General features: G+C 41.3%; 1 protein-coding gene across 1 annotated transcript; it reads left to right on the top strand.

The window, feature by feature from the left end:
* Positions 1 to 425: 425 nt before the first annotated feature.
* On the top strand, positions 426 to 25,197 carry dpysl5a (dihydropyrimidinase like 5a). The gene is made up of 13 exons (XM_053633384.1): positions 426 to 532; positions 3,990 to 4,258; positions 10,383 to 10,541; positions 10,826 to 11,005; positions 11,100 to 11,168; positions 14,122 to 14,166; positions 17,336 to 17,411; positions 17,550 to 17,706; positions 19,158 to 19,299; positions 20,172 to 20,314; positions 20,550 to 20,757; positions 21,572 to 21,740; positions 23,089 to 25,197. The coding sequence occupies exons 2-13, from the start codon at positions 3,998 to 4,000 to the stop codon at positions 23,172 to 23,174; spliced, it is 1,695 nt and encodes a 564-aa protein (XP_053489359.1). The 5' UTR covers positions 426 to 532; positions 3,990 to 3,997; the 3' UTR covers positions 23,175 to 25,197.
* Positions 25,198 to 26,254: the final 1,057 nt, after the last annotated feature.

Raw genomic sequence — 26,254 nt, 5'->3', positions numbered from 1 at the left:
ATTAATGCAGATAAATGATTCAAGCTGCTGAGGTAACTACAGGTGTCAATTCAACGTTAGCTCTTGTTCTGCTTTTTGAGACATTCATTTCTGGGTTCTTCATCTTTCAGTGTCCTATTTGATTCTTATATCAGCCATTTCTGTAACAAATCAACCTTAATATTTTAATGATGTCATGTTCTTTAATTTTTAAAAAAAATTTTTTTTTTTTACTTGTTGTTATAGCTAAAGCTAACCCGAACAGTAGCTCTATTAACGCGCTTCTTGAAACACCCATCCCCCCTTTGAAATCACACAATGGTACATACCCAGAGTGACAGGACACTCCCAGTCTGCTTTTTGATTGGCCGCTGGTACAGCCATCTTCGCACGTCTGCTTTGTGATTGGTCAGCTAGCGGCTCGCGCTCTGCGGATGCTGCGGACGTAAGGTTTTCCAAGCTGGAGCGGCCGGAGCATCTGCCAGCGGGTGTCAGCCAGCGTTCTCGTCACACACCACTAAAACACTGCTTTTTTGGGAATATAACAAAGGAGGTAAGTTGTATACTGTTTACGTTTAGCTCCTACATTTACAGTGAATTCTGGAGCTGTTTTGGAAGGCGTTGCCTCGGTAGCGCTGAGTGACAGTTCCACGGCTCGAGGCTGTTTTCTGCTTAAAGGCTGCCATCTGGGCTTGGTTCATTTCTACACTCACATCCGTCTCCATCCCGGAGATCCGCCCTCTATCCGGCTGTGACAGGGTTTAGACTCTCGATGTGTTGTACATGTTAATCATAAATGTTTGGACGGAAATGTTTAGTTTTAGCTCAGGGAAGGAGCAGCCGGCCGCAGAGCTATAAACATGATTGATGAAGCTACAGTCGATATGGCCGTCCTGATCTACTCTTACAGAATGATCACTCATAAAAATGGACGCCTTGTTTTAACTGACAGTTGTTTTACAATCCAGATTCATTGGTTTAGCAGGATGTGTGTGTTAAGCATCCTGACATCCATGTCTCTGATAATGGAAGGGCTTGGCCACCCTCTTTGTGTGTGAGAGATGGGTTCCATAACACCCATGTGGAATGCAGCCTCACACACACACACACACACACACACACACACTGCACAGAGCTCATTCACATTTCTCCCTGCCATCTGGAGGAAAAAAAAAAATCTTTGCCACATCATGGAAATGGAACATTTTTAATGCAAACAAAACATCAATTAAGATTGAAATGCATCAGTCAAGAAGCATTACATCCAAGATCATTACACAGTCTGATGTGTAATCCGTCTAATCATTTTGTCTTCCACATTGTTGCACTTAGTGAAGGCCGGCACTATAAACCTATAAACCACTAGCTGTGAGGTGCTCATGAAGTGCATATGTGTTGATGAGAACTCCTTCTGTATTGTACGGAATAGAGAAATGGGTCATGGCAAAAATCTGCCTGCGTGCTGCATGAGTCGTAGCGAGGAACAAATGTGTGACTAATTTGTCTCTGAGGTCTTCGGAGAGGACACGGACGTACTGTAGCATGTGTACCGTACTGCTGCTGTTTGCTTAATATAGTTCAGACAGAGGCGCGAGGACACACCCATTTCCACACCCGCTCCCTCGGGCTACCTTCCACCCCACCCAATCAGGGGCTCAGAGAGGGTTGCTGGGGGGAGGTGCGGTGGGGGTGGGGTGGGGTGTATGTTTTACACTGTACCCTCTTTCCATGACTTCACCCTGCGTGCACCAGGCTTACACAACCGAATGGAATCAAAAGCTCCTCCGTTTGTCTTCTTTGCCACGCCTCTGCACTTGACACTTTACTATGTGGGTCAGAACCGCCCTGACTCTCTGCATCACCATTTATTAATAAGGGCCGACGCTGCCAGGAGATGGGATTTGTTTATTATCAGCTTATCATTATTAGCAGTATGGGAGCATTAGATGTAGTAATTCGGCAGATTTATATTCACGCTTATATGATACGCTATCGATTTGCTGAAGTGCTTGGCCAAGTCAGTGGCTATCGCAGTAATTAGATTTTTTATTTATTATTATTATAGCTGTGATTCAAGTCCACTCCAAACTGAGATTATACTCTGTGGACTTAAAACCTGGCTTTTATATTTTATGTAGTCCTAGAGTCTTTTATTATTCTAAGGCAAGCCTCACTGCACAGGAATGCTGGAATTTGGAAAACTGACTCCCAAACCTATTATTAGTATTCAGTGAACTTTGTTCTTGACTTTTCTACAAGTATTTTACACGGTCGTTAGAGTTCTTTTGCTCATTGGGTACATATCGTAAGATAAACTGGCAAGAATCAGTTTCAAAAGCACAAACATTCTGATCCGTCCATTTTCCATACCGCTTATCCTTCTCAGGCTGGTGGGGAGCCTGAAGGCTATCACAGGAAACTCAGGCCACAAGGTGGGGGAGACCCTGGACGGCGTTTCAACCCATCACAGGGCGCAATCACACACATAAATAAGCACTATTCGGACAGGACTAGCTTTCTAAACGAAGTATGAGTTACAGTTCTTATCCCCTGACGTCTGGGATTCCATGTACCGATTCGGGTGGGACTAACATCCCCGTGTTTATTACAGAGGCGGGAGTGTGTATTTTGTTCATCTGGGCGTCGCAGAAGATCACATGGCTCTGGATGCGTGCATCGCGTACCTTCGGGTACTTTAACATCGCGTACTGCATAAGTACTTTTAAATTTCAAAAGTACAAATTTCTTCATTTATTGTTTTCATTTTCGTTTATTCAAATTAGTTGTTAAAAAACGTACTAAAAACTTCACGTGATTTTATGGAACTGTCTGCTTATAACAAACCCACTGAAATAAAGATGTGATTACTTGTATAATTAAAACATTATATAAGTGAGTGCAGAATTAAGTTGAGTAATCACCTGACACTGATATTACAGTGGCCAGTCTTAACAGTTTACGTGATTTGGCTCTTCTTTTTGATTGAATAATTTTTTTTTATTTCTTCGCCGTGTAGCAAAAACATCTACATGCATACTGATCTGAACAGAAAGCAGAAAACGAGTGCATTAGGAAGAGCTTCTACGGTAGTTCACGTTGGCCAAAACGCACAAGGAAAAGCGTTGTGAAAAAATATTATCGGCAATCACATACATTCGCATTCGGACAGGAGTACGTTTCTCAGAGGATCACCGAGTTAGACGAAAAACAGTAGGTAATTTGCTCTAGAATTTTTACAGAGGCTGTGTGAGGAAAAACAAGACTCGGCAGATTCGAACTGGATTAAAATCGCAAAGTACGTCTGTGAAACACAGATTTCTCTAACGTCCCCCTAGAAAACTAGTCCTGTCCGGATAGTGCTATACAATACGGAGCAGTCTATGCAGGATTTTATGTATTTTGTTTTTGTGATCGTTTCGGCCAAAAAAGCTTGATTTGACTGGAGCTTTTTTCAAAATTTGCGATGTAGTTTGCGGAGCTTTTTTGTGGAAAACTACTTAAATCTACAAAATTGTAAGTGCACAGAATTGTTTGGCACGGTCTTTCGCAGTGAGTTTGTTGCTAAATTAGATCTTTAAATGACGCACGCTGAGGACTTTTGCTGAATGTGCTTTGTGATGATGTCATGTGACCTGTCTTGGCCCAAATCCGTGGAAAATCTGCGGCAATTTTGAAAAATCGCAAGTTCCGACGAATATAATGGAGTTTCCTCGATTTTATATTAATTTCTGAGATCACGAGTCCTGGAGGGACTGATGGATAATTTGGAAATTCCAATCAACTGCAGTGTATGTCGTTGGACTGGGGGAGCTAACTGGAATACCCGGAGGAAACCCCCAAAGCATGGGGAGAACATGCAACTCCATGCATGCAGGACAGAGGTGGGATTCAAACCCCTAACTCTGGAGGTGCAAGGCAAACATGTTAACCACTAAGCCACTATGTCCCCACTTTTTTTTTTTTTTTTAATCCATTTATAAACATACTTGGTCTCTTCCACTCTCTCACAGGTGGAATCATGTCTGCTGGTCCAGCGACGTTGCGCATCCTTATAAAGGGAGGCAAAGTGGTGAATGATGACTTTACCCAAGAGGCGGACGTGTACATTGAGAATGGCATCATTCAGCAGGTGGGCAAAGAGCTGATGATCCCAGGTGGTGCCAAGGTGATAGATGCCACAGGCAAGCTGGTGCTTCCGGGGGGCATCGACACCAGCGTTCACCTGCAGGAGAGCTTCATGAATGCCACCACTGCTGACGACTTCTACAGTGGCACCAAGGTACAGTGTGTTGCGTTTATGTCAAAATGTTCAATTGGGGAATAAAACACTGTGGGTAGTGCCAGTTTAGTAAAATGGTCAACACCAGGGTGGTGTGATGCAGCCCAACACAAAGCAGGAATTATTTTGCACTAACATCACATTCAATTCAATTCAGTTTTATTTGTGTAGCACTTTTAACAATGGACATTGTCTCAAAGCAGCTTTACAGAAACATCATTCCACGATGATTTACCAACGATTACAGTGTACAGTTTTCTCTTTATTAATGAACAACACTTCATCCTTTTTAACCATTTATAGTTACACTTAATGTTGTGGAATGCCTGCAAGACAAGCTAGTGAATCTTATCATCACATAGGTTATAGCAGCTGTAAACAGGCATTCCCTCACTAGTCTCTCTCTATTTTTCTTTACGTGAATAATAATAAAAAACGAAGCAAAAACAAATCCAAACAAAAAACAAACCGTAACCCAGCCTTGTCATGTTACTGAGAAACCGGAACATGAACCATCCTCTCTCCTGAACACTCATGTGACGCAAAACAGACTGTTACGAAGTACTGACACTGGAGACTCCTTCCATAAATGTTAAATAAACCTACAGAATACTTCACCATATTAACAATCCTAATGTCTTTAATCTTATCTTTGATCTGTGCATTATTAAGCTCGTCCACCCTACAAGAAAGAGCACGTTATTATAAACCTGTCATTTAACATACACTCAGGAATACTGTCAGAGCTGTTCTTCTAGAAAATGAATCAACACCTTCTGACTGGAATAATTAAAGATAAGGAATGTCATATGAATATAAACTCTATTAAACATCACATTATTTAATAACTACTATTAGTGCAGTGACAGATATGTATATAGTTATGATAGTAAGGAATGAAAGTCTGGATATGATGATTATTATAATTATATTATTATATACGTTATTGTTAAGTTTCATGTTTATAACAATTGTATTTATATTAAAGTTGTTATAACTTGCTTGTACACCCTGTACAAGTATCTTCAATTCCTAGGCATGCACCGTTATTGCTTTGTTCCAGGCCTGCTATTAAACTCTCTCCTTAGCCTAGTAGGAAAGCAGTTATTTCACTTTGCGTTCATTGAACCAGATTTCTCACCACTGCCTGTGTTGTGAAACTGTATCCGACGTCTTGGCGGATGAATCCGTAGATGTCTGGGGCCAAAGTAATACGTGGATGGATTTTTTTTGGCCTTCACACCAGGGAGCACACCATCTGCTGGGTCTTTCTCCTCTAAAAGCCCAGTGAGCTTTTATTCCTGAGTGGCGTGGTGTGGCTGTAGCTCTCAAATTACTGGGAGGATTATAGCAAGAAGCTGACGCTTGAAAAAACGAAAGGCATGAAATGTATTTTATTGATTGAAAAATATTTTTAAAAAGGACCAGAGTCTGGGTTTTACTCTGTAATGTATTCAATGCATTCAGTTTTTTTTTCTCCCCTTTTTTTAATAACATCTTGGTTCTATTTGAAGTCACATTTGTGGTGGTATGCCTGCAGCTCCTCGGTGTGACATCATAGCAGGCTGCCCCGTTCAACCTAATCCCATGGGTTGGTTATCAAGCACTGAAAGGCGAGAGTACAGATGATTCACACACATCCAAATGCACACACACACACACACACACACACACACACACTCTCACACACACACAATTACGTCTGAGAACACTGTCATGTTTAAGATGACAAATGAATCAGTTGTTATCTGAATTGTGCTTGTTAGACACTGGCGACGCAAGTGGTAATCCCCCCACCCAGTCCACATTACTGCCATGATCTTGGCCAAGCACAGACACAAATGCAGATCAGATTCTGTTACCATAGATACAGCGGGAGCTGCTGCAAAGACTGCCGCAAAAGCCTTTCACTCGCACCATTGTACAGAGAGACAATGGTGCTCAATTCCACGCCCCTTTCAGAGGACACTAGTCCATTCCCCTGTGCCAACTGACAGACGGAAGAAGACCCTCACGCAACAAAGAATTATGGCAAAGCTCGTTTGTCTTATTTTTCATACCATTACTGTTCACGCTAATAAACCGAGCATGGATTCAGAAAATAGTGCAGTCACTACTGTATGGTTTATTAATCACTGTAAGATGTAAGATGAGTAAGAAGACACTTGCGATGTTCATTCGTGATTTTTAGTATTTTTAGCCATTTCTTTTTCGAATACTCGCACATCATATACAAGAAGTAACTGATGACTCCACTTTTAAATAACTAGCCTGACCCATGTGTGAAGCTCTTTGCTTGACTTTTTGCTTTACTGAACAGCACCAATACCATCTATCTATCCGTTTTCCATACCGCTTATCCTACACAGGGTCACGGGGGAACCTGGAGCCTATCCTAGGGCGGGGGGTGCCAACAAATTCCACACACATTCACACACTATGGACAATTTGGAAATGCCAATCAGCCTACAACACATGTCCTTGGAAAGGGAAAGGGGGAGGAAACTGGAGTACCCGGAGAAAACCCCTTAAAGCACGGGGAGAACATGCAAGCTCCACGCACAGAGGGCAGAGCCGGGACTCGCACCCCCAACCCCGGAGGTGTTACGCAAACGTCCTAACCACTACGCAGCTGATTGAACAAATAAACATTTGACTTTTTTTTTTTTTACTGATTTAAGTGTTAATTAGACTATAAGTAACAGCTTTGGTACACTGTATATGTGTATATCTGAGTTGTAAAATAAAAATGGTCTCCTTAAACAAAAACATCCAGTAAGCCGCAGTTCTGTGGACAGAAACGCCTTGTGATGAGAAAAGTCAGAGGAGAATGGCCAGACTGGCTTGAGCTGACAGGAAGTCTACGGTAAATCAGATAACCACTATTTAAAAGTGTGGTGAGCAGAAGAACGTCAGAGAACACACAACACATTGAGTCTTGAGGTGGATGGGTTACAACAGCAGAACACCACATCGAGTTCCACTCCTGTCAGCCACGAACAGGAATCCGCGGCAACAACAGGCATAAGTTAACTGAAACTGTACAGCTGAAGATTGGAAAAAGACCAGGTGATGGTTTTTCAACATCTTCAACTGTCCAGTTTTGGCGAGTTACTGTTTGATATTCTCGTATTTGATGTGAACATTTACCGAAGACTTTATGCATCGTGTTGCTGCAACATGATTGGATTGGCTAATTGAACGAAGGAGCAGGTGAACAGATGTTCATAGTAAAGCAACTGGTGAGTGTATGTATTGCACTGTAGGGCCAAAATGCCATTTGAGGTCCATGTAACAGGTATACATACAGTATCTCACAAAAGTGAGTACACCCCTCACATTTTTGTAAATATTTGATTAAATCTTTTCATGTGACAACACTGAAGAAATGACACTTTGCTACAATGTAAAGTAGTGAGTGTACAGCTTGTGTAACAGTGTAAATTTGCTGTCCCCTCAAAATAACTCAACACACAGCCATTAATGTCTAAACTACTGGCAACAAAAGTGAGTACACCCCTAAGTGAAAATGTCCAAATTGGGCCCAAAGTGTCAATATTTTGTGTGGCCACCATTATTTTCCAGCACTGCCTTAACCCTCTTGGTCATGGAGTTCACCAGAGCTTCACAGGTTGCCACTGGAGTCCTCTTCCACTCCTCCATGATGACATCACGGAGCTGGTGGATGTTAGAGACCTTGTGCTCCTCCACCTTCCGTTTGAGGATGCCCCACTGATGCTCAATAGGGTTTAGGTCTGGAGACATGCTTGGCCAGTCCATCACCTTCACTCCCCAGTGCCAGCAGCACTCATGCACCCTAGACCATGACACTCCCACCACAATGCTTGACTGTAGGCAAGACACACTTGTCTTTGTACTCCTCACCTGGTTGCCGCCACACACACCATCTGAACCAAATAAGTTTATCTTGGGCTCATCAGACCACAGGACATGGTTCTAGTAATCCATGCCCTTAGTCTGCTTGTCTTCAGCAAACTGTTTGCGGGCTTTCTTGTGCATCATCTTTAGAAGAGACTTCATTCTGGGACGACAGCCATGCAGACCAATTTGATGCAGTGTGCGGCGTATGGTCTGAGCACTGACAGGCTGACCCCCCACCCCTTCAACCTCTGCAGCAATGCTGGCAGCACTCATACGTCTATTTCCCAAACACATTCTCTGGATATGACGCTGAGCACGTTCACTCAACTTCTTTGGTCGACCATGGTGAGGCCTGTTCTGAGTGGAACCTGTCCTGTTAAACCGCTGTATGGTCTTGGCCACCGTGCTGCAGCTCAGTGTCAGGGCCTTGGCAATCTTCTTATAGCCTAGGCCATCTTTATGTTCTTTTTTCAGAGAGTTCTTTGTTTTTCAGCCATGTTCTTTGCCATGAGGTGCCATGTTGAACTTCCAGTGACCAGTATGAGGGAGTGTGAGAGCGATGACACCAAATTTAACACACCTGCTCCCCATTCACACCTGAGACCTTGTAACACTAACAAGTCACGTGACACCGGGGAGGGAAAATAGCTAATTGGGCCCAATTTGGACATTTTCACTTAGGGGTGTACTCACTTTTGTTGCCAGTGGTTTAGACATTAATGGCTGTGTGTTGAGTTATTTTGAGGGGACAGCAAATTTACACTGTTACACAAGCTGTACACTCACTACTTTACATTGTAGCAAAGTGTCATATCTTCAGTGTTGTCACATGAAAAGATATAATCAAATATTTACAAAAACTGTGAGGGGGTTACTCACTTTTGTGAGATACTGCACATGTAAATATTGCCTCTCTGTTGTTGTTTTTTTTGTGAAGAAGATTGAGGGACTGATAGCGGCTTAAAGCAGGCAATGAAAGTGAGAACAAAGTTTCAAGCTGAAAAATATCTAGCTCTCAACTTTATGCAAAAGAGAAGTGAAAAGTGTTGGCCAATCAGACTGTTCACTGTGGTACAGGCCTCTGTCCTGTGCCACATCCACACTCTGGGTCAAGCCACAAATTGAAATCAGTGCAGTACTATAGCCATATTAGTTTTTCCGGTAATCTTTAAAAAAGGCACAGAACTAGCCTTAAAATTCTGCATGCACTTTCCTCTGGACAATTAACCTGCTTTTGCATTTAGGGGCCGTCCCCAGAGCTGTTCTGAATGTACTCGCAGTGTTTTGGGAGCAGTATCCGAGTGATTTTGTAGTGTGAAATTGTATTTTTGTTGTATTATAATGACTATATGTCGCAACACATTTTTCACTTCACCTTCTCTTTACTTTTACTAATACTCAAGTATTGCCATACTTGACCTTTATTGTAGGGTGATAGGATGATACATAGGGTCCAGGGTTTTGGGTTCGATTCTGAGCTTGGCTGTCTATGTGGGGCATGTTCTCCTCACGTGGGTTTCCTCTGGCGTCTCCAGTTTTCTCCCACTGTCACAAAAAGCAAGTGTTTTGCTCAATAATGGGGCTAAAAGGAATTGGGTTTATAATGTATTCATCAGTGCCGTGAGTTCTTGTCGTTGTTGCTGCCTCAGTTAATGGTTGCTGTCATTTGCATAATTGTAATCATGTTTTAAAAATGACCTTTTAGTGTGAAAATCAGATCTACTGTGTATATCGTATAAAACGTGTCCCTTATTTATTACAGTTGTGTAGAGTCAAGCGTAGATTCAGATGCCCTTAATGACGTGAATAACCCTGTCTGGTTCATGAAGCTTGTCATACAACAACAAGATGGGTGGAGATTGAAATGCAGTTGGTAAATCAGAAAATGCCAGCATCCCTGGTTTGATCCCAAGCTCAGGTTGCTGTCTTTTGCACGATCTCCTGATGTTTGTACGGTTTTCTTCCAGGTTCTCCAAATAAATGATGAATGAATGACATTGATTTCGGGCGTTAAACTGTAAAGCAAGGTTTTTTTTTTAGGTTGTGAAAATATTACACTCAAATCTACACACATTCCAAAAAGATGTGAGTTTGATCATAAAGATGATATTGATTCATTTACTGTACTTACATCAGTAGGAGGAAGCCGGAGAACCCGGAGGAAACCCACACAGACACGGGGAGATCGTGTACGATCAGATTTGACTTTGATTAATAAAGGCCAATACGTTTTCATTTCCAGGCTGCTCTGGCTGGAGGCACGACAATGGTGTTGGGTCATGTGTTGCCCGAGAAGAACGAATCCTTGCTGGATGCCTATGAAAAGTGTCGATCTCACGCTGACGCCAAGACCTGCTGTGACTATGCTCTTCATGTTGCTGTGACTTGGTGGAGTCCCAAGGTACGCATTTTCTCTGACATACACACAGACAGATCAACTCCGTAGTCATTACATACTGTGACATCACCATCCTGCAGTAGTGTCTTCATTTTAAACTGTGTATTTGAAAAGTTTTTGGTTTTACTGTATGAAAACCATTGGCAGTATTCGACCATATAATAGACATGTTTTTAACATATATAAGCACACTCTACTAGAGAGCTTATTGTGGAAATTGTGATTTACGTGTTTTAACCAACAATATCATTATATCAGTAATGCATTTGATAACTAATTATAACCAGGTGAGGGCTCAGATGGAGACACTGGTGAGAGAAAAAGGAGTGAACTCCTTCCAGATGTACATGGCTTACAAGGACGTGTACATGCTGAGGGACAGCGAGCTGTTCCAGGCCCTGCAGCACTGTAAGGACATCGGAGCCGTAGGCCGTGTACATGCTGAGAACGGGGAGCTGGTGGCCGAGGTTGGGAAAGTGTATTATCGGTCTCATTACAACATTCTCGTGTTATTTTCACCTGTCCTGGTAACTTCACAGACTTTGTTGGCTTTCTTGCAAGGGTGCCAAAGAAGCGTTGGATCTGGGCATCAGTGGACCAGAAGGCATTGAGATCAGCAGGCCTGAAGAGGTGTGACTTCGGATTGGTTGAATCCCAGTTTTATGTAAAAGTATTTGAACTCTGATTGATATACTGATTACTTATTCACGTGAGCGAGCGGCAGGCGACCATTTATTTTCCATGTACATGCGTGACACAGAGCTGTGATTTTAGCGACGTAGCAACAGTGTGATATTTCAACTGAGATTTTCTAAATTCTATGCAAATTCGGTATCACCATAAAGCAAAAAAAAAAAATCCAACCAATTAGCTTGAATAATTCCTTGGACCAATCCTATGGTGCGGTGGTCCAACATTACTTCTATCCCCGACTACCCTGGGAATTTAGTTCCCATTTTACTGTTTGATGTTCAAAAATGGAAAAAAACCACAACTACAGTGAGGGGAAAAAAGTATTTGATCCCCTGCTGATTTTGTACGTTTGCCCACTGACAAAGAAATGATCAGTGTATAATTTTAATGGTAGATTTATTTGAACAGTGAGAGACAGAATAACAACAAAAAAAATCCAGAAAAACACATGTCAAAAATGTTATAAATTGATTTGCATTTTAATGAGGGAAATATGTATTTGACCCCTCTGCAAAACATGACTTAGTACTTGGTGGCAAAACCCTTGTTGGCAATCACAGAGGTCAGACGTTTCTTGTAGTTGGCCACCAGGTTTGCACACATCTCAGGAGGGATTTTGTCCCACTCCTCTTTGCAGATCTTCTCCAAGTCATTAAGGTTTCGAGGCTGACGTTTGGCAACTCAAACCTTCAGCTCCCTCCACAGATTTTCTATGGGATTAAGGTCTGGAGACTGGCTAGGCCACTCCAGGACCTTAATGTGCTTCTTCTTGAGCAACTCCTTTGTTGCCTTGGCTGTGTGTTTTTTGTTCATTGTCATGCTGGAACATGCCCATCCACGACCCATTTTCAATGCCCTGGCTGAGGGAAGGAGGTTCTCACCCAAGATTTGAGAGTACATGGCCCCGTCCATCGTCCCTTTGATGCGGTGAAGTTGTCCTGTCCCCTTAGCAGAAAAACATCCCCAAAGCATAATGTTTCCACCTCCATGTTTGACGGTGGGGATGGTGTTCTTGGGGTCATAGGCAGCATTCCTCCTCCTCCAAACACGGCGAGTTGAGTTGATGCCAAAGAGCTCCATTTTGGTCTCATCTGACCACAACACTTTCACCCAGTTGTCCTCTGAATCATTCAGATGTTCATTGGCAAACTTCAGACGGGCATGTATATGTGCTTTCTTGAGCAGGGGGACCTTGCGGGCGCTGCAGGATTTCAGTCCTTCACGGCGTAGTGTGTTACCAATTGTTTTCTTGGTGACTATGGTCCCAGCTGCCTTGAGATCATTGACAAGATCCTCCCGTGTAGTTCTGGGCTGATTCCTCACTGTTCTCATGATCATTGCAACTCCACGAGGTGAGATCTTGCATGGAGCCCCAGGCCGAGGGAGACTGACAGTTCTTTTGTGTTTCTTCCATTTGCGAATAATCGCACCAACTGTTGTCACCTTCTCACCAAGCTGCTTGGCAATGGTCTTGTAGCCCATTCCAGACTTGTGTAGGTCTACAATCTTGTTCCTGACATCCTTGGAGAGCTCTTTGGTCTTGGCCATGGTGGTGAGTTTGGAATCTGATTGATTGATTGCTTCTGTGGACAGGTGTCTTTTATACAGGTAACAAGCTGAGATTAGGAGCACTCCCTTTAAGAGTGTGCTCCTAATCTCAGCTCGTTACCTGTATAAAAGATACCTGGGAGCCAGAAATCTTTCTGATTGAGAGGGGGTCAAATACTTATTTCCCTCAATAAAATACAAATCAATTTATAACATTATTGACATGTGTTTTTATGGATTTTCTTGTTGTTATTCTGTCTCTCACTGTTCAAATAAACCTACTATTAAAATTATAGACTGATCATTTCTTTGTCAGTGGGAAAACGTACAAAATCAGCAGGGGATCAAATACTTCTTTCCCTCACTGTATGGTTTTATTTTTTCGTGTCATATACGACCGCTCAATGTGCGTAGAGACATTATAGCTTGGAAGGAGGTAACAGGGATTGTTGGTGCAAAAGTTCAAAAGTTTACATCCCCTTAATTTAGTGTGTTACCTTCTTGAGCGTCAGTGAATGTTGTGTACGAGTTCCTCAGTTGTCCTCAGTGTGAAAAGATGGATCTCTACATCATATAGCCACTGTTGGAAAGGGGTCAAATATACAGAAGATGCTGGAAAAGTAAAGAATGTGCAGGACCTGGAGGATTTTTCTGATGAACAGTGGGCAGTTTAACTGCTCAGAACAAACAAGGGACTCATGAACAACTATCACAAAACATAAAAACTGTCGTTGATCATCCAGGTAACGACACACAGTATTAAGAATCAAGCGTATGTAAACTTTTGAACTGGTTCATTTGTGTAAATTCAGTTATTATTGTGTCTTGTGGACTAGATGTAAACATCTGTTATGTGAAATATCTTATTCAGGGCAGAACTAAATAAAAAAACAAAATGCAGTTTTTATGATCTCTTATTATTATTATTATTATTATTATATTTTTTTTTATTATTGTTAACATTTTGCAAGGCATATGTAACCTTATGACCTCAAGTAGCTAATACTGTTCGCTTGTTTTTCTAATCTGCTAATAAGTACAAAACCTAGCATGCAACATGTAAATCAAACAGGCAGTTTTTACACTTATTATTGTATTATTTAATTAGTGTTTAATTAGTTGAACTTTTAGAAGCTATATACAGCTAATGCAGTTTCCCATCGGATCACTAGGCCACAAGTAACAAAGCTAGCGGTCACTACACACCCACAGTGGACACACTAGACGTGACACGACCGACTTGTCGCTTGTTGGTGTGGATGTAGGGTTCTGCATGTGTAGCTCATTAGGTTACAGCAGTGATGTTCAAATGTCTTACTGACTGTGGGTAATCTGGTTACAGCTGGAGGCAGAGGCAGTGCACCGAGCGATCACCATCGCCAACAGAGTGAGTAATGTTAATGTCACATGCTTTATCGTGTACTTTTTATTGTAGTTTGATCAAATTGACTTTCCTCTTGTCCTAAAGTTAATTAGACCCATTTGCACTCGACTGGTCTCGTGACAAGCTGATAAGTTTCATTAAAGAAAAACCAAGTGTGATGTGGTTGGATTTTGTTCAATTTCATACAAATGAAGCAGTAAGAAGAGATACAAGCACTAACCCCATCCCTTTACAAATATCTTAAGTCGTAATGAGAACATTTAGGACACTGTTTCCTCTACTGTCCTGCTTCAAACAGTGCCAACAACTTGTTCAGTGTTGCCAGGCAATTGGGCTATTTTTAAAATCGGCTCCAGTTCACTGTAAACCTGGAGCCTTTTTTCTACATTAAATTTTCCAGCACTTCCCAGTGAATACAGTGCATGTGCAAACATTTATATCAGTTGCAACTTATCAATGGTTTTTTTTTTTTTTTTTTTTTTTTTTACAGTGCTGGATTAGGATTTTATTCTGCTTGAAGTATGAAAATAATTGTTTTTCATGTTTGCAGTCCTTCATTTCAGATCATCTACATCTACAAATAAAATGCATGCACCTTTTGCTTTTTGGGCCCAAGGCAGCTTAGCATTATCAGCCATATTAAGGCTAATATAAGATCACTACTTAAATACTATCTACAGTATAATATACTGTAGGAAAGGTCATTTGATTAGGAAACTGATGCACTATTGTCTATTTCTATAATACTAATGCAGATTAATATCTTGTTGGTAAATAATGTTGTACCTTTTCTAGAACTCTCTCTTAAGGTATGGATTTAATTGAAACTCAATTTAATTACATTTATTTCCATTAAAATCTAGGGTTTTCAGGATTTTTTTTTTGTGTGTGTCACTAGGGGTGATGCTACAATGACTGGTCACTGGGACTATTTTTGATTAAAATAAAAGCATTTGTAGATTTGGAAATGTCAGTAGTAAAGCAGTTGACTGCTGTTTTATATGGACTATCTTGGTCGAGGTGCACGTAAAGGTTTTTCAGGTAATGTTCAAAACACATTGTGGCGTGGATAATGGAGTGCAGACTCAGACTTTTAAATCTTTCAAAGGTAGCTCCTCAGGGATCTGTGTGCACTTAAATGTCTTGTGTCCACATTAAATATAAATGAGATTGGTATGTTCTGGGAAATGTGTAGAATACATTTTTTTTTTAAAAAGACAGCCCCGTACTCTATACTGGTGCATCCTTGGTGATATTACAGGTGAATAGAGTTGGTGTAGAGATAAACATGGTGGAGAGGAGGTTACATCACAAGCTTTGCAAACCAATGCATCTGTTCTTTTATATTCAGGCTTCACGCAGCTTCATTACCCAGTACCATTAGTGAGGTCTAGTACTAGTGCCCTTTTATCAGATTTCCACTTCAGTGTGCTCTTGAAAGTGCATGAGCTCTTGTGAATGAAATTGGTATATTGTGGAAAGTGCAGTCTGGGTGAAAGTACCCCACGATAGATGATGAATTTCTGAAATGCCACACACTGCTGCACAAGACTAGGCCATGCGTCTGCCATGACACATGATGAGAATAGTAATAAGTCAAATAATAGAAATAGCATCACCCAAGGTGTGTGATGATGCAGATCATCGACTAAACATCCATGTTTAGGTGATTAAGCTTATTATCAAAAAACAAAGGATTAGTGTGATATATTCAGCATCCTTCACGTCTTGCTCAGCAAGACAAGGAAGAGAAACATAATGAGCATGACATAGTCACAGAAACACTCCACTAGTTCTGAAGGAAACAGCCCTGGCAGTCCAGAACATAAGGAAGTAGAATTTTAAATATGGGTCCCAATACCTTACAAGTAGTAGCATCTTGGTGTTAGGACTTGTTTAGAATCACAGTAAAACACTGTGCGTCTCAATCAGCTCGCTCTAATTCAGTAGTCAGGGCACTGATCAGGGAGGCGGCCATTTTAAGGGCTGTTGCAAATTCTTTCCAGTTCACTGGAACGTTGGCTCCCTAAAAAATCCCTTAATGCACCGCAAAAACCAGGGAGCATTGATGCTCATTGTGTTCCCTCACTGGAAATGACGTCATGTTTTTTTAAGTCTCTCAGCTCGAAAAAAAAAAAGAAAAAAGCCAGACGAACTCTCAGCAAACTTCGTCTGTAAATGGAAGTGGCTTGTTATCGTTGTTGTAGCTCTAAATCTTATTTACAGTTACATTTATATAGCACTTTTCTAGATATTCAAAACACTGTACATAGTATGGGGGGGCAGATCTCCTCAACCACAGCTAGTGTGTAGCATCCACCTGGCTGATGCGACGGCAGCCATAGTGCGCCAGGATGCCCACCACAGGAGAGGAGAGTGATGTACCCAATTCAGGGATGGGGATTATTAGGGGATTAGGGGGCCATGATAGATCAGGGCCAATGGGGGAATTTCAGCAGGACAAGGGGTTATACACCTACTCTTTGCAAGAAGTGTCCTGGGATTTTTAATGACCACAGACAGTCAGGACCTCCGTTTAATGTTTCAGCTGAAAGACGGTGCTGTTTTTACAGTATAGTATCCCCGTCACTACACTGGGGCATTAGGACACACACAGACCACATGGTGAGCACCCCCTGCTGTTCTTACTAATACCACTTCCAGCAGCAACCTTAGTTTTCCCCAGGAGGTCTTCCATCCAGGTACTGGCCAGGCTCAACCCTGCTTAGGTTCAATGCAAAAACTGCAGGATGATAGGCTCTGGCAAATTTTTGACTTTATTTGACATTTTATTTATGACTAATGACTTTTAAGCGTTTAATGATTTGAAAAAATCCAAATGACAGAATCGAGTGTGATTAAGCTAAGAAATTTATATTACAGAAAGATATCAGTCTTGCCTGTTGTTGACAAATGCCGCCGGTGGCGTTTTACAACGTGAGTATGTAGTCATGTCGCTGGAAATTGAGTCATCAGTGTCCCAATGTGTGAGCCAGGGTCTTTACCAGTGACCAAACTCTTGTACACAATATATTGATTCACGACCTGATTGAGACGCACCTACAGTCATGATAGAGGAAATCATTGTGAACTAGAATTGATATTATGAAATATTACCTTCAAAGATGATGATAGGTTATTTTTGTTTTTCCAATATTATCATTCTCTTCAGGCTCACTGTCCTATATACCTGGTTAATGTAGCCAGTATGTCAGCAGGAGATGTTCTGGCCTCGGGGAAGATGCACGGTAAGGGCACAGCTTTGTCTGTATCCAATTACACCTTGTGCAGTGTTTGTCCCTTGAGGCTTCCTTGAACACTAGCTGTTATACATCACATTGTCAACATTCACTATGCTAAGCTAGCTAATGTTGGTGTGTATGTAGGTAAAGTGGTGCATGGGGAGACCACCACTGCCCATGCTGTTATAAACGGGCTGCAGTACTACCACCAGGACTGGGTCCATGCTGCTGCCTATGTCACTGTGCCTCCCTTGAGGCTGGACCCCAACACACCCAACTTCCTGCTCAGCCTGCTGGGAAGGTAGGTTTCATCTCATGCTGTACATAATCTCAGACTGTGACTACAGTGCATCCGGAAAGTATTCACAGTGCTTCACTTTTTCCACATTTTGTTATGTTACAGCCTTATTTCAAAATGGATTAAATTCATTATTTTCCTCAAAATTCTACAAACAATACCCCATAATGACAACGTGAAAGAAGTTTGTTTGATATCTTTGCAAATTTATTAAAAATAAAAAATAAAAAAGCACATGTACATAAGTATTCACAGCCTTTGCTCAATACTTTGTTGAAGCACCTTTGGCACCAGTTACAGCCTCAAGTCTTTTTGAGAATGATGCTACAAGCTTGGCACACCTATTTTTGGGCAGTTTCTCCCATTCTTCTTTGCAGGACCTCTCCAACTCCATCAGGTTGGATGGGGAGCGTCGGTGCACAGCCATTTTCAGATCTCTCCAGAGACGTTCTGGGCTCTGGCTGGGCCACTCAAGGACATTCACAGAGTTGTCCTGTAGCCACTCCTTTGTTATCTTGGCTGTGTGCTTAGGTTCGTTGTCCTGTTGGAAGATGAACCTTCGCCTCAGTCTGAGGTCCAGAGCGCTCTGGAGCAGGTTTTCATCAAGGATGTCTCTGTACATTGCTGCATTCATCTTTCCCTCGATCCTGACTAGTCTCCCAGTTCCTGCCGCTGAAAAACATCCCCACAGCATGATGCTGCCACCACCATGCTTCACTGTAGAGATGGTATTGGCCAGGTGATGAGTGGTGCCTGGTTTCCTCCAGACATGATGCTTGCCATTCAGGCCAAAGAGTTCAATCTTTGTTTCATCATGGTCTGAGAGTCCTTCAGGGGCCTTTTGGCAAACTCCAGGCAGGCTGTCATGTGCCTTTTACTGAGGAATGGCTTCCATCTGGCAACTCTACCATACAAACCTGATTGATGGAGTTCTGCAGAGATGGTTGTTCTTCTGGAAGGTTCTCCTCTCTCCACAGAGACACGCTGGAGCTCTGTCAGAGTGACCATCGGGTTTTTGGTCACCTCCCTGACTAAGGCCCTTCTCCCCTGATTGCTCAGTTTGGCCGGACGGCCAGCTCTAGGAAGAGTCCTGGTGGTTCCAAACTTCTTCCATTGACGGATGATGGAGGCCACTGTGTTCATTGGGACCTTCAATGCTGCAGAAATGTTTCTGTACCCTTCCCCAGATCTGTGCCTCGATACAATCCTGTCTTGGAGGTCTACAGACAATTCCTTGGACTTCATGGCTTGGTTTGTGCTCTGACATGCATTATTAACTGTGGGACCTTATATAGACAGGTGTGTGCCTTTCCAAATCATGTCCAGTCAACTGAATTTACCACAGGTGGACTCCAATCAAGTTGTAGAAACATACACACAGAAATGCTTCCGCTTCAACCTGTACGTAGGACCTAACTTCAGAATGTGACACACATCTGTTTCTGCTGCTGTAGTGACACTCTGAATGTGGTGACATCAGACCACCGGCCCTTCACCACCAAGCAGAAGGCCATGGGCAAAGACGACTTCACTAAGATCCCTCATGGAGTGCCCGGTGTGCAGGACCGCATGAGTGTCATCTGGGAGAAAGGAGTGGTAGGTTTGACTCGATTAACCTAAAGGAATAAGAATTTGTAATGCACACCATTTTTATTACTGCATTAAGTAAGGGATAAAACGTGACAAGGCTTTGTGCATCATATTTACAATTGTTATTCATTAAAAATAGCAGATCGTCCATTTTATCCATTTATAGTTAATGTTGTGAAAAGTCTGTGAAACAAGATCCTGTTATCGTTTATGTTATCACCAACCTTTCTTTTTTTTCTCTGTCTTGAAGTTAATAAGACAAAAAACATGCAGCTCGTGTAAACCAGGATAAACCACTAAGCAGTAGGGTGATAGAAGAACTTAAAGGAACAGCTTTACCTCTGATACATAGCACAGACCCTGGAGTCTCTTTCTGTAAAATGTTGAATAAACTTTCTAACAAAAAAGCTTCACCATAGCAACGATGACATGCTCTTCTTTGTTATGCATAGGCATAAATTATGAGCATCCGCTACACAAATCCCAGTAAACTAGCAGTTACTACAGACAAGATAATGTGTTTGAATATTGGAATGAGTGTATCAGTATATCTGTGATTCACCTTATAGTCAGAAACACCTTCTGACCAATCAGAATCGAGACTTCAGCAGTGCTGTGTAAGCAGTAATATTTATATAACCTTCGAATAACCCTTGAAAGCATTGCTAGTTATGTAGTGGTTTTGTGGTCAATAATAAGGCATTAGTGTGGTGTATATGTTGTTAAAATGGATTATGGTGCAAGTGCAAGTCATGAAGATATTGAAATGGCTCAGTTTGAGCTATGGCATCCCAAGAACATCCCATAAACACTGATAGCATCAAACAGAAGACTAATAAAGAGAAAACCATCAAAGAGAAACATATTTTCCTTACCAGGTTGGAGGAAAGATGGATGAAAATCGGTTTGTTGCCGTCACAAGCTCTAACGCTGCAAAGATCTACAACCTGTACCCCAGGAAAGGCAGGATCATCCCAGGAGCCGATGCTGATGTGGTGGTCTGGGACCCTGATGCAACCAGGTATAAGAAATAAGGGCCAGCTCAGTGATTGTAGATCAGTGTTTGGATCAAACGGGTCAAGCTCAAGCTTAACCAAGCTATTCGGGCCAAGGTAGAGTTGCTAGACTTTGAGCAATTGCTAGCTTGATGAATGTAGATTTGAAAATGGTAGCACCTCCTGAGCGTCTGTTGTCAACTTTATGTTCCATAAAATGAAGATCTGTGATGACTCGTGCTGTCTGTTGTCTTTGGGCAGAACCATCTCTGTGACCACGCAGTGGCAGGGAGGAGATGTGAATCTGTATGAAGGTCTGCGCTGTCACGGCGTGCCATTGGTCACCATTAGCCGTGGCCGCGTTGTCTACGAAAACGGCATCTTTACCTGCGCTGAGGGTTCCGGAAAGTTCTACCCGCTCCGAACCTTCCCAGACTTTCTCTACAAGAAGATGGTGCAGAGGGACAAGGTATGCCGTCATTCAGTTCACTGGGGTTCATAACTCCTGTTTCATGAATCATCTGCTTGTCCTTAAAATCAGAAAGACTCTATGCTTTATTGTGTGAAGTAGAAGTGAGTAATATAAATAATAGAATAGATGTTAAAGTTTTTATTTATTGTTTTTTTTCCTTTACAATCCATACCATACCTCCTTAAATACGGGTGGCTTCTCATGGCTTTAGTAGTTAGCACGTTTGCCTCGCACCTCCAGGGTTGAGGGTTCGGATCCTTCCTCCGCCTTGAGTTTGCATGTTTTCCCCGTGCTCCAAGGGTTTCCTCCGTGTACTCCGGTTTCCTCCCCCAGTCAAAAAACATGCGATGTAGGCTGACTTGAGTTTCCAGAATTATCTGTAGTGTGTGAGTGTGTGTAAGATTGTGCGCTGCAATGGGTTGGCACCCCATCCAGGGCTGTCCCCCGCCTTGTGCCCCGTTCCCTGGGATAGACTCCAGGCTCCCAACGACCCTGTGTAGGATAAGCGGTACAGAAACTGAAAGGATGGACCACCATAAATATTAAGTGTCTTAATTCACATCTAATCATTTTTAAGAGCTGCAACATTAATGTTAAATGATGAAATCATATAAGCTAAGTAATATATAGAATAAAAGGTTTAAAAAAGGCCAACTAAGTTTAATTCAGTCATAAAAGGATTTAATTGTGTTTGTCTAATTATCAAGCCGCGCGTGTGTGTGTGTGCACGCGCTACTGGAAGTGTGTGTGCTACTGGAAGTAAACAGAGCATTAACATGGTAGACTTGTGTGCTCCCTTTACCCCCTTTAGTGCCAGGCTCTGAAAGGAGTGGACCGTGCTCCCTACACAGGTGAGGTGGCTGCAGTGCAGAATACAGGGAAGAAAGAGGCGGCCCCTTCATCTGGGGACATGACCCCACGACCCTGCACTCGTCACGGAGGAATGAGAGACCTGCATGAGTCCAGTTTCAGCTTATCCGGTATTACAGCCTGCTTTCACAGCACGTTTCTACACATTTCTACATATACAGTACTGTGCATTTGTCTTTTTCACCCTCATTTATTTATACAAGTTTTGTCTTAGATGTTCATTTCATGACGTGCTTAAGCGGTTCAGTGAAAAAAAAATTTTTAGATTTACAAATTTTTTCAACAAAAGTTAAATGTTAGAAGTAACATATTACGGCTACGTCCACATTAATCCGGACAGATCTGAAAACAACATTTTCTGAAAACGTTTACATCGACACGGCTGTGATTTTCCGCTGTGCTTACCCTGTGGGCTCCTGCCTGTGGCCAAATCACAGCCATGTCGATATTCAGTATAACAGCACTCTTGCTTGTGCGATATTGCTTAAATAACAGCAGTGTATTATTCCTCTTATAACCCTATTAAATTCTTCTTTAACTGTTTATAGTTACATTTAATGTTCTCGAATGTCCATGAGACAACTTCGTAGTTACTGTTATGACTTGCTTTACAGCAGTTATAAACTGTCTTTCCCTCACCAGCCTCTTATTTTCTCTCTCTTGAAGTTAAAATGTAGACAAAATGAAGAGAAAAAAAAATAGCTTTTTGTTGTTACCCAAAAAACAAATAGACATTCTATAATTATTAAATAAACATCAGCTTGACCATATCAACGATTGTACCTTATTCTTTGTATATAGCCTGGCCAGAGACATATCACCCTGCAGTTCTCCCCTGGTTTCCCATTGTAGTTAAGCAGGCTTGAGCCTGGCTAGTACCTGGCTGGGAGACCTCCTGGGGAATAGTAAGGTTGCTGCTGGAAGTGGTATTATTGAGGCCAGCAGTGGGTGCTCACTATGTGGTCTGTGTGTGGCTCCTAATGCCCCAGTATAGTGATGGGGACACTACAGGCCCATCTCAAAAAATGGGAATATCGTGGAAAAGTTCATTTTTTTTATGTAATTTAATTCAAAAAGTAGGACTTTCATATATTCTATATTCATCTCATTCATATTCATTTCTATATTCATCATTTAATCTCGATGATTACAGTTTACGGCTCATGGAAATCAAAAATCCAGTATCTCAGAATATTAGAATGAAGAATTTAGCCTTAGCCTTATGTAGCACGCCCACCATGCAAGTCCCTGTGAATGAGTTATTACTACAGAAACAATAATATATTACCACAAGCCCATTGATTTTCCTTGTAGTCGGCACTACTGTCAGAGCTGCTGCGATCGCAAAATAAACAACACCCTCCGAGCATTCAGATTCACCAACACCGTGCTAGTGAACCGTACGTCACAGAAACACATCCCGTTCATGCATCTTACAGGAGCTTTGTGTTTTGCCAGGTGTCCAGATTGATGATGACCTTCCAAAGAGATCTTCCCAAAGGATTCTGGCTCCTCCTGGTGGTAGATCCAGTGGCATATGGTAACATCAGCTGCTGCTATTTTCGGAGCCGCTGAATAACTAAACGGGGAAACTAAACACCTAATAATATTATCTGATAATTTCACATCGACCAAAATTTATTTAACCTTTGTCACTTTGTTACTAGCATAATTAAATGTCCATGTTAATGATTTCAAGGGGAGAAAATAAAAAAAAAGGTGGGGGGGGGGTGTTGTATTTTTGGAGGAGAAATGCAAAACAAGGTATCTGTGTGGTTTGTAGATCCTGTGTGAGAGATGTGGGTATTGATGAATTACACTAGCATTGATTTATCTGGTATTGGTGTCATATAGTTCATTTGGTAAAAGTGCAAGCAAGTTCTCCTGTGATTCTGTCTACTTCACTTTACATCACTATATTCAGAACAGTGCACTGTGATTTGCAACAGTTAAAGGGATACTTAGGAGTTTTTTTCAACCTGATCTCTATCCACCACACAAGTTTGCTGTTATGATATTTCCATGGACAAGAATGTTGTCACATTTCTCTGTACTGAGAAAAGAGCAAAAAAGAAACGTTTAGCATAAACCTTTACTGATGCTCCACCAACTGCCTTTAGACGTTTGTTTTGTGAAACGTTTCTCTGTTGTTTCCTCAATACAGTGAAACGCTGACTGTATCATCACTCGCTCGTACACTGTTCACCTACCGATGATTGATTAGGTTGTAAAAACGCTGGAATATTCCTTTAAAACATGTATAAATTTGGCAGATAATTTAACAAACATTACACTATCGCAGCTAATGGATGTGGGACAATGTATTATTATATATTTTGCCACATTTTTTTAATTATTTGGGCACATGACTATGTGTTTACCTCAGTGTTTTTATCTTTGGAATTGCACTTATGTACAGTACTACCCTGCCTCTCCATTTGTTAAACTGTACATCTGTTGTGGTAATCAAATAACACATTAAAAGAAAAAAAAGATACTTCTACGGTATACTGTAGCCTCAGTATCGCTTTTGTATTTTCAGTGTGTATATTTAATTATTTTTTTCTTTCACGTGACTGTTGACTCGTGGACGATTCAAAAAGCAAGTAAAAACGTTTGATCAAATCTATTTAATGCCACAGCTATGATTTTAGCCAGAGACTGTGTATGTTCGTATTGGTTGATTTTCCTATTAGTTCAGCATTTGATTTCCCCTACATGACATGGTGAGTGGCAACGGTGGCGTATCCCTGTGCGGTAGACTAGTGTTGTGTTGCCGAGTGTTATCAATAGCTATTCATTCTTAGATTCTTTGTTTTTGGTCAAGTAACATAGTAAATGTATTTCCAATAAATGTGAACCAATCACGAATGCCATGTTTACAGTGTCACATGTACATTTGTACATGTCACATTTCTCAGTGAAATCTGACGCATCATATTTATGTAATTGCCCGGGATTGCCTTTTTGACTTCGTAGTCACATAACACCAGTGATACTGCGAAACAAATGTCTGTGTTAAACTGAACACATTTTTTATTATTTTGAGAATGGATGTAGGCTTTAAGAGATTAACCTCCGAAAAAACTACTTCTTAACAAGTCATGGTTTATTATGATTTGGTATTGTGTCTTACATCTGTAACATCTGTGAATGCTTCGAAACTCAAACACTTAAATTGACTGAATAACCCCTGAAAATGGCTCACAAACGTACTGATGTGCTAGATTAAAAGGAGATTTATTGCTAGAGTGTCTTTTACCGATTCTGTTACTGCTCCCCTCAGTAGTACGGCCACGTTGGGAGACCCCACTGTAGAAAACATTTGTAACAGAGTAACCACAGTAAAGATGTCATAGTGAAACCGTCCAACAGATACACTAGGATTTCTCTATTGGTGCTGAATATTCATGTGTGGATGTTTTTGTTTCCTTTTGGAACTCAACATTTCTCTCGATGTTTCTCAACCGTCTTTTCTTAACATATACCATGTATGTATGCACTAGAAGTGTATGTGTTATGTTCCTCTCAAAAGTTCAAATAAACTCTGTCCAACCTTGTACGGTACTTTTGAGCGTAAGACTGAGTTACAACATTGAAGCAGGTTGAACCTACACATTGACGCATTATTACAGTATGTAATATTATTGTAATGACATACACATGCACAATCCCACAATGCATCACAATGAGACCAAATGACATACGGATTTCCCATAATACAGTGCACCAGTAACAAGCAGATTACCCTATGTTAGAGTGCTAAATAGTGGGCTAAACACTGCTGGTATAATTGAACTATATTAAGCAAATGACTTGAATGGAACTGAAATGCTCAGAATTATTTTTAATTTATGTCTATAAGCCTTCTTGTTAGGAGTGAGCAACGAACAGCACCAAACAAACTAAATGGACAATACACACTCAATGCATTACACGAAATTGTGTAGAAATGCTGGGGATGTGGAACGATCTATTAAAAGAAGCATAATACATTTAAATGGCACAGCGGGGGAAGTGATGCCTACTGGCACACTTATGACAAGCTGCATGCAAACTATACAATAGTAATAACAGTAATAACATACACAGGTACTGCAAAAGGTTACAGTATAATTGGATTGTTGTTAGAGGCTTGAAAAATTTTGGGACACAAAAGAGCCCCAATTGTCTCTTTACTAGACAAGGACATAGTAGGCTACAAATGGGGTAGAAGTCGTTATGTCATAGTAGTTCTACCAGAAGAGCCTTGTTGACATGTGACAGTACTGTAACATTTTAACTATAGCTAATATAGTTATTACATTTGTTGGCTAAAAAAAAAAAGACCAAAAACAAAGAAACTATTTGAAATTATATTCTTTGACCACTGCATCACTTTACTTACAAATTAAACATACAGACATTCCAACCTCTGTTTGAGACTTTTTACTTTACTTACACTTCACTTTACTTACAAATTAAACATACAGACATTCCAACCTCTGTTTGAGACTTTTTACTTTACTTACACTTCACTTTACTTACAAATTAAACATACAGACATTCCAACCTCTCGCAAGCATGTCCTTGTTCCCAGTCCAGGTTAGGCTGATTGGCATGATCAAAGTGTCCATAGTGTATG

This window comes from Ictalurus furcatus, chromosome 9 (genome assembly GCF_023375685.1).
Source record: "Ictalurus furcatus strain D&B chromosome 9, Billie_1.0, whole genome shotgun sequence".
Taxonomy (NCBI): Eukaryota; Metazoa; Chordata; class Actinopteri; order Siluriformes; family Ictaluridae; genus Ictalurus; species Ictalurus furcatus.
This window is presented reverse-complemented; position numbering and strand designations above follow the sequence as displayed.